The sequence below is a fragment of the Pinus tabuliformis genome, chromosome 7 (assembly GCF_031772625.1).
Source record: "Pinus tabuliformis cultivar Carrire ecotype Pingquan chromosome 7, CPIR1, whole genome shotgun sequence".
In the NCBI taxonomy this organism is placed as follows: domain Eukaryota; kingdom Viridiplantae; phylum Streptophyta; class Pinopsida; order Pinales; family Pinaceae; genus Pinus; species Pinus tabuliformis.
In genome coordinates, this window is record NC_142293.1 from 467,285,140 (window position 1) to 467,295,183 (window position 10,044).

The 10,044-nt window shown below is 41.7% G+C and overlaps 1 protein-coding gene across 1 annotated transcript; it reads left to right on the forward strand.

Annotated features, from left to right (window-relative positions):
- Positions 1-510: 510 nt before the first annotated feature.
- Positions 511-1,842, forward strand: LOC149247971 (uncharacterized). Its single transcript, XM_089446627.1, has one exon. It carries the CDS (start codon positions 511-513, stop codon positions 1,840-1,842), a length of 1,332 nt encoding a protein of 443 aa, XP_089302753.1.
- The last annotated feature ends 8,202 nt before the right edge of the window (positions 1,843-10,044 follow it).

Below are 10,044 nucleotides of genomic sequence, written 5' to 3' on the forward strand. Positions count from 1 at the left end.
AAATGAAGTTGAAAATAATGAGGAAAATGCTGAGGGAACATGGGAACATGTAAAAAGAAAAAAGCCCTCCCCTAACCAGGGAATCAGCTCTAAAACCCCTTCGGCATCAAGCCTCCCCCCCCCTCCAGCTCAGCCTTCCCTTCATCCTCCAACCCCTTCGAATCCTTATCTGCTGAAGAACCTTCCTCCGCCCCCCCCCCCGTCCCCTCGTCCAGCCTCTCCCCGCTCGAACCCTCTCCCCTCCCCCCCTCCCACCATTGAAAGAATCCTCACTAGAAACAAAGCGAAAGAAGCCAATCAGCCCTCAGATCCCCCGAGAAAAGTTGGTAGGAAGACAAACAAAGAGCTCAGAGATGAAATAGCTGCTAAGGAGATGGCAACGGGAACACAGCAACCTATGGACTCATATCTAGGAAAGCTAAAAGGGAGTGGAGAAAAGGCAAAGGAGAAGTCCGGATCCCACCCAACAAACGGTAAATAATGATCTTGGTCTCTTGGAACTGTAGGGGGATGGGCTCTTCCGTAAAACTGAAAGCAATCAAGGATTTACTAAAACAGGAGCAGCTAGACTTTCTCCTTATCCAGGAGACCAAAATCACCGAGCAGGACTTTCATCATCAAACCCAACAATTCAAAAAAAATTCAGGTTTATCAAAAGGCTCAGATGGGGCTCCAGGAGGTATAGGAACAATATGGAGCAAGAACAAATGGGAAATCATCAACTCACAACTATGCAACTGGTGGATCAGAACAGACTTGAAAAATAAAAGCACTCAGGAAGTTTATCACATCTACAACATATATGCCCCAAATCACTACAGGGACAAAGCTAGCTGTTGGAATACCATAGAGGCAGATCTCCTCTCTGTCCAAAATAGTCGGATAATTCTTGGGGGAGACATGAATTTAATAAGACATGTGGAAGAAAAATTTGGTGGAAATTATCATGCAGATTCCTCACGAGATAAGCTAGAATCCATTATTCAGTCATTCAATCTGATCGACACCCCTCTGTCAAATGGCAAATATACATGGAGCAATAAAAGATCAGGATCTCACAATATCAAGGAGAGATTGGACAGGTTTTTACTTCAGGAAGGAATAGTAGGAAATTTTCAGTCCATCAGGAGTCACTTAATTCACGCCTCAGCTTCGGACCACAAGCCTGTGATTCTCATTCTGGACAAAGGAACAAATTTGGGGCCACTTCCCTTCAAATACAATAAAACTTGGGACCTCCAAGAAGACTTCCGCACCCTTATACAAAACCAGTGGGCTAAGGAAGTAATAGGATCGCCTCACTTCGTCTGGGAAACAAAATTAAAACAACTACGGACAGTCATAAAGCAGTGGGCAAAAGAGGCGGCGATCTTTGAAAGGAAAAAAAAAACAGACCTGCTTACAAAGATGGAGCTTTGGCATAAAGAGAAAGAGCACATTCAATACACAACCGAGGATTTAGAGCAGGAAAAAAATATGTATAAGGAACTCTACCGACAAAACCGCGTGGAGGAAGAGGAACAAAGAGTGAAATCCCGCTGCCTATGGCTGAAAGCTGGGGAGAAAAATACCACCTTCTTTCACAACAATATCAAACTCAGGAGAGCTGGCAACCAAATTGATAAAATTGAGGCTGATGGGAAAGTGCTGAAGGATCAAGAAGAAATTAAAAACGCAGCCTATAATCACTTCAAGGCCCTCCTCTCAGCAGCTCCTCAACAAACAGATAGTGTTGACTTCCTCAGTACAATAGAGAGCAAATTATCAGAGGATCATAATAGAGAGCTGGAGCAAGACCTCACAGAAGAGGAAATCCGAGTGGCGACCTTCAGCATGCAGTAAGATAAGGCTCCGGGCCCGGACGGTTTTACGGTTGCATTCTACCGTCAACACTGGGAAATAATCAAAAAGGATTTTGTGAGAATGATAAAGAATGTTTTCAGAAATCACAAGCTGGGAGAAAACACAAAATCTTCCCACATTGCTCTGATCCCTAAGGAAGCAAATCCCATCTCATTTGACAGATTTCGCCCCATCTCACTTTGCAATGTCTCCTACAAGATTATAACAAAAATAATTGCCAACAGGCTCAAGAAATTTCTCCCTCTTTTAATCTCTGAAAATCAGGGAGGCTTTGTTCCAAGCAGGCAAATAACAGATAATGTCATATTAATTCAGGAAGCCATACACAGCAGCCTTAACAGAGGAGAGCGAGGAATGATAATCAAACTAGATATGGCTAATGCTTTCAACTGGGTGGACCACTCTTTCCTAACTGCAACACTAAAAAAATTTGGGTTCTCAACCAACTTCATCAGCATCATCAATGGGTGCATCTCCAACCCTTGGACCGCCCCTTTGATCAATGGTCGACCTAGCAAATACTTCAGAAGCACCAGGGGGCTGAGACAAGGTTGCCCCCTCTCCCCATTCCTATACATAATCATGGCTGAGACCTTGAGTATTCATCTAGAACATCTTCGCAGCAATAAAGAGATCACGGGAATCTGCATAGAAAGAGGGATAAAGGAGATAAATCACTCGCTCTTCGCGGATGATACTCTCTTAATTGGGGGAGCCTCTAGTCTAATGGCAAGGAGATTTAAAAGAGTTTTGGATGCTTTCCTCTCAGTCTCTGGGGGTAAATTGAACAACAGGAAATGCAAAATATACACATGGAATGTTCCTTTCCATATTCAACAAAGAATATCCTTGATACTGGACATCCCAATGCAAAGGAATTGGAGCTCTTTCTCCTACTTGGGTTTGCCTCTGGCTAAAGAACCTGTCAAAGCTGAGGTCTGGACAAAACATATAGAAAAGATGAGAGGTCTCCTTCAGAGTTGGGGAGTCTCTTGGCTCAACTTAGCAGGCAGAACCATTCTCATCAAGGTTGTCCTCTCAGCCCTCCCAATCTACCAGTATGCGGTAATCATGGCTCCGGCTAGCATCCACAAACATATGGAACTCATCATGCGAAGTTTTCTCTGGCAGGGAGGAAAACAGGAGTCCAAGAAATTCAGCCTCGTCAAATGGGATCAGGTAACCCTCCCTTATGAAAAAGGAGGCATTTCCATTAAAATTCCAAGTCTTTCCAACCAGGCTCTGGGGCTCAAATTGATCTGGAAGATTCTCTTAGGTAACGGATCGTGGTGGGTGGAGACCATAAAAAGAAAATACCTCAGAGGTTCGAATTCTAGCATTCTCACTGAATCAATTGTGGACAGGCCTTGCACCCCGATGTGGAGACTTATCAAAAAAGTTCTGCCTCACTTTAGAGAAAATGCTTCCAAACTCCCAGGTAATGGAAAGGACACCAAGATCTGGTCTGACAGAATTATGGGTTCAAAACCGAGAAACCTCCTCCAAGGCCTCCGGCCCCTGCAAGAATGGATGGATGAACGAAAGTTAACCTCTTTGTTTGACATATCTTCTTGGAATCAAAACAGATGGCTCGACTGGAAGGATTTGCAAACCCCCCCCCCGGCCTCAGAGAATTATGGCTCAATCTTAAGCAATCCCTTTCTGGTTCTGCTCCAACCAATAAGGGGACTGAAGATAGATATATCTGGGACTCCTGTGGAGGGAACTTCACGGTGAAAGAAGGATACAAAACCTTGCAAAACATAACCCCCTTAGCAAACTGGAATCTCCACACAGCTGCTTGGAAGTCAGAATGCCTTCCAAAAGTGAAATATTTCAATTGGACGCTTCTTAAAGGGAAAATTCTTACAACTGAGAACTTAAGGAAAAGAGGAATTCAAGGTCCTTCGATATGCTGCTTCTGCCGAGCAGAGGAGGAGTCCATCCAACACACCCTTCTACTCTGTCCCTTCGCTCAGAGTTGCTGGAAGCAGATGACAAGCCCCATGGAAGCCCGCGAAAGCTTTGATCAGATCTCCAATCTTCAGAAAAATTGGAAGAGAGGCTACCCCTTCTCCAGGAAAGGCAAGCTCAATCTAACCAGAGTGTGGAAATGCATCCCAGCCACCCTCTGCTGGCACCTCTGGCTAGCCAGAAACAACCACGTTTTCAACAAAAAACAGCCCAACATGGCCAGTATCCTTGCAAAGACAATCGCGAGCATTTCTGAATCTATCAGTACAAACTACATAGCTCTTCCAGATCAGACGAGTTGGGCTCAAGAAGAGAGAAATTGGTATAATAAATTCAACCTCAACCACACCCAAAATCATCTCCCCCAGGCCAAAGATCATAAGAAACGGCCTAATTGGAAACTCAGAGGATCCAAGGAAGAGGTAATTCAATGGATCCTCAATCAGAAGCGCCCTTTCCTCTTCTTTGATGGTGCTTCGAAGAACAATCCTAGGAAAGCCGGAGCATGGGGCATCATCAAATATCACAATGGGAAAACCATTCTATGTTACGAATGGGGATTGGGGAATGCCTCCAATAATGCTGCTGAAGCCTATAGCCTCCTATTGGGCACCTCAATTTTGTCTAGATTGGGAGTTAGGAATGTAATAATACTGGGGGACTCGGCCATCATCATCGCCGCTATGATTACAGGCAAAGAGTTTATTAAGGAAGGCCTTAACAACATCAAGACCAGGATTCATGGCAATCTCAGGCACATGGGAGACTCAACCTTCCTACATGTTCTAAGAGAAAACAATACAGAAGCAGACTCCTTAGCAACCAAGGCTGTCAACAGGCAACAAGGACAAGTTCGTGAGAATGAGAGGATAATATATGAAAAGGCAATCCCGTAGGAGATCAAGCTGTCAGATAGCTCACCCGATCAGCACCCTCAGAACTCGTCCTTATTTCAGTCATTTCATCAGTCATTCCTTCCTCGATCTTCTCTACGCCTCCATTATGCTGCCTCTCCTCTGCTCCATCGCGACCAGTACAAAGTATTATTTCATATCCCGCGCTCTCCTTCCTATGATTTCTGGTAAACGTCCCCTCCTCCTCCTCATCGACTGCATCAAGAATCTTGAGCAGGATATGCACTCAGTCCCTTTAAATAAAAATAATTCGACTTCTCATCATGGCTGGCCTCCCTCATTCCTTTATAACCATTTCCCTTCTCCCGACCGTCTCAGAACACCCCTGCTTCTTCAGAAACAGGCTTGGAAAGTTGCGCGTTCAGAGAGGAGCCCGATTGTTCTTAACAACAGAAGCAAACAGTGCGCTCATCCTCCCAAGACACTGTTGTCTCTCTCTCGTGCTCACCTCCCCAGCACCAAGCGAGGCAGTTACCAGAGCAACCACGAAGAGCTCGCTCCCTTCACAGCTCTCAGGTATAAATCGTGCCATTCCCAGATTATTTGTTTGCTAGCTCTCTCCTTCTTAGCAATGGCAGAGCCCTCTGAGAACAGAAAGCAGAAAGAAGCTCAAGAGGGCCATGAGCAGTAAGAGAACCCGCTGGATCGAGTGCTTGGAAACAACACATGCACTCTCTGTAAAGAACATTGCTTCATGATCGCTCGGTTCATCAAACACCACAATGAACTCAAAGAGGACTTCCAAGCAGACAGCAGGTCCAAGAGGAAAAAACTAGAAAAGCAAAAGACAAAGATAGAGAGCCTCAAGGAGAAATGCCAACACCTGAAGGAGGCCATCACCCACATAAAGAATCTCGCAGAGAGTATGCAAGCAGAGGCATCTACCAAGGAAAGCAAAAAGGAGCCCCAGGTGGAAGACTCGGTTAATCAGTTCTGGTAAATAATCATATGTCCAGCAAAGTTTGCCTTCTAGCTGGCCTTTTTGTCCGACAATACAGTCGCTATCTATTCCAACATATTTTCTTTAAGTTAAACTCTCAGAAGTCAAGGGCTGCGACCCTATTTTGGACTTCTTCTCTCCTTCTTCCCGCATCTTATGTAACAGCACCTGCTCAATGCAGTTTTTTATAATATAAGAGTAGACGATCATGTTAAAAAAAAAACAACATTTGGTATTCCATGCAATCATAAACCATTCATATATTCATCAAAAATTTCAAGAGCCATAGACAATATGCATCCTATAACCAACATATAGCCAACCTATAAACCATCAAATAACCAACATATAAACCATGGCAACTCAACCATGAGATCAACATCATAATCAATACATATTCTCATAGATCACAATAGAATGTTGGCATTATGACACAGATTTGGCACTATGACATAGGTGTTGTCCTTGATGGCAACTCACTCAGATGACAGATCACAGTTCAGACTCACAGAATGAAGAAAGAGAGGTATACGCAGCTTCCCCATTGAGCAAGCCGCGTGTACACGCGGATTCGCAGATCAAAAGGTGCGTATAGCGTACAGACACATTTTCACGGAAGGAAAGGCGCGTACATGTTGGAAAACTAAGTTTTGGTCCATGGTATTTGGTCCATGGTATTTTGATCCATGGTATTGGTCCAAGGTATCTGGTCCAAAGTGTTGACCCTAGGTATTTGGTCCAAGGTATTGGTTCTAAGTGGTTTTGGTCCATGGTATTAAGGCCTAAGACTATAAAAGGAGGAGAAGATCATTAGGCAAGGGCACTCAAGTATTGAATATATGATGAAGAGCAAGATCCAAAATACAGGTTATTGGGTTATGGTACATGGCTTGATCTGAATCAAGGATGAACCTTAGTGCTTGATGAAGGATAAGATCTAATGATGGGTTAAGATCTTAAGGCTTGAAGAGAAGTATCTTTGTGTGGTTTTGATCTTTTATCTGAATAACTGGTGCATGTTGTAATTTGTAAATATGATGATATGGGTATAACTGATGTCTGGAATTGTTGTAAAGTTTAAATCATCATTTACATATTTGTACGCAGGTTCACTCTAGAAGAGGTGTGTATACACGTTGTTTCTGCATATCAAAACAACGTATACATCTTAAATTTGTTCTGCAGATCTGTACGCAGGTTCGCCTTGACAAAAGTGTGTATGCACGCAAGTTCGACACAGTGAAGTAGCGTATACCTCATAAAATATGCTTTAGCTACTTCTGTTTGTTGTTGCAGTGTTCTGGGTTTTGGCTTGAGTTCTGGTTACTGTTACTGTATTCTGGTTACGACATTCTGAAAAGTGATTGATTGATTTAGCTTTGTTTGGTACAAAGGAGATTGGTTGATGCAGATATATTTGATTTTTGATTAATGTTATTGATGGATCCAGTCTGAAAATTTATGAAACGTGGTCCTTGGAAGAAAAGAGAAGGTTGTAGCCTTCTGTAGGCCGACACCTACATACTAGTAAACATATCAACTAGTACAAGAGCTAGGAGGTTGTAGCTCCCTTCCAGGAGAAGCTGGAGAACGAGAGAAGGTTGTAGCTTTTTGCAAGTTGAAGCCTGTGTACTGGTATAAAACTGCACCAGTACAAAAACTGTAAAAAGAAGTTTCTTATTAAAAAGAAGATAGAGATGATTGCAGCAGGTGGTTTTCACCCACATTGGGTTTCCACCTTATATCTTGTGTTCTTGTGCGTGATTTTCTGTTCTATTTTACTTCACTTGGTTACTGTTTATATGGTTCTGATGCACTGATTAAAGATCAACATATGATGAATTAACTGAATCATAAGTTTGTAGGATATATGCTAGTTGCCTTAAATACAGTTGCATATACATGCAAGTTCCATTAACTGAAGTAGCGTATATGAATCTGATTATGGAAATGAAATATTATTGACTTGCTAATACTGATTCACCCCCCCCCCTCTCAGTATTATTTCCAACAATTGGTATCAGATCAGGTCCTTTAGAAGAAGCTTGATCGCTTGAAGGAAGATCTATCATCATGAGTAACTACGAAAGAGAGGGATCCATTAGACCACCAATATTTGATGGGAGAAACTTCGTTTATTAGAAGGTAAGAACCACAACCTATCTTCAATCTCTTGGAACAGATGTCTGGGAAATCATGGAAGGAGGATATACATTTCCATCAACAATTCCTACAGATACGACAGGTAAAAAGAAATATGAAACCAATGCCAAGGCTGTCAATACATTATTGGGGAGTCTATCACAATCAAAATTTTTCAAAGTTATGCAGCTCAAAACCGCCAAATAAATATGGGACAAGATTGTTTTAAGCTATGAAGGAGACAATCAGGTAAAATGTGAAAAACTGCAAACTCTCAAAATTCAATATGAAAATCTCAAAATGCAAAATGATGAAAGTATAGCTAGTTACTTCTTACGTATAGATGAGACTGTTAATTGCACGAAGAACTTGGGTGAAGAGATAAAAGAAGTTACTTTACTTGAAAAGGTTTTAAGATCCTTGTCTACTAAGTTTGAATCAAAAGTATCTTCCATAGAAGAAAAGCAGGATCTTCAGACTATTACTATGACACAGCTGCATGGAATCTTAACTGCTTTCGAAATTAGAAAAGGAGGTCCATCAGATATGAGAGAAGTCGCATTCAAAGCTTCAAGAAGAGAAGAACTCAATGAATCAGGACATATTTCAGAAGGAGAGGAAGAAGCAAACTTTGTCAAGAACCTTCAATGGGGTTCCAGAAGATTCAGAGGTAAACTACCTTTCAAATGTTTTGCTTGTGGAAGAGTCGGTCATTATGCTGCCAAATGTCCTCATAAAGATAAGCTTGATAAAGGTAAGGAATCAACAAAATGGAATAGAAAACAAAGTGTAAGTAAGAAGAGCTACTATACGCATGAAGATAGCGATGGTTTATCAAATAGTGATGAAGATGAAAATAGTAATGACTATAGACTTCTTATGGCTTTTGAAGATGATGATTTCTTGGATGCTTTAGATGAAGATGACCTTTATGAAGAAATATCTAAACTCAAAATTTGTCTAGAAGAAAAGAATATGATTATAGATACTCTGACATTCCAACTTGTTGAAAGAGAAAAACACAATGAAAAACTGGAATGTGAAATTGTGGGTCTAAGAAAGGATATTGAGAAAACAAATGCTCGTAACCTTAGATTTGCTAAAGGATCAGAAGCCCTAAATGAAATTATCAAAGTGCAACGTTCTCCTCTGATAAAGACAAGTCTTGGATATACTGGAGAAGCATCCCAAGCACAGAAGTCGTTAACCTCCACTAAAAGCTATCTTGATGCAGCAAAGAGCAGTGAACAGTTTGACAATTGACAACAAAGGCATAAAGCAGATCACCAGGTAAATCGAGCTCAATTTACTTCAAGGATAAACAGAAGCTACAACCAACCTCAGGAAAATCATACTCAATCTGTTTCAAGAATGAATAGCAACTACAATCACCAGCTCAGTAGATTCGATAATCGCAAGAATTTCTTCAATGGCCAATGTTTTTCATGTCATAACTTTGGACACAAAGCTGCTCAATGTGTTGCTTACAAGACCATCATGACTAGAGAAGCACAAAATCAAAGGAATGTGGCGGGGATCATGAAACGAACCTACAATAACTTTTCTCTTCTTGAAAATGAAATAGAATGCTCTATCTGCAACAACTTCGGTCATGAAGAATTTGAATGCACGAGTAAATTTCGACAAACATCTTAGAAGGAGAAAACTTCATTAAATCCCAAAATATGGAGAAAGAAAGTGTTAGCACTTGAAATTTCACCTCAGGCTGAGAAAGGTAAACCTCAAGGCTACATCAAACCATTTAGCCTCGTAGCTAGCCCTACGGGGTATGAGAAGGCTCTCTCTCAGGTCTATCTCGGCAAATTTTCAATGGGATGAGATGACCAATCAAAGGTAACACTGATATTAGGCTAGTAAACTGATAAGGAGGGTTGATTTAAAGTTTTTGGGGTTTTTGGTGGCAATTGGAGGGAGTGCAATTCAGGGTGCGGGGATTGAGCTCAGGTTTTGCAGGTGGGTCTTTGGGGCAAGGTAGGAGTTTGTGCTGATGCCTTTAGCTGAGATGGATGACCAAGGAAGAAAAAAGAGAAGCTAAAGAGGGCAAACAATGACTTTGAATCCTCTCTAGACAGTGGAAAACATAAACATTAAACAAATTTGAAAGCTGAGCATGGCAAGCATGAATTCAAACTTTATCACTTCATTTGTTTAATAAGCTGCAGTAAAGAAAGAGATGGAACACATAAACAC

What these genes read in the sequence shown, in the direction of transcription:
- LOC149247971 (XM_089446627.1), top strand. Translation starts at nt 511, where the DNA reads ATGGGCTCTTCCGTAAAACTGAAAGCAATCAAGGATTTACTAAAACAG.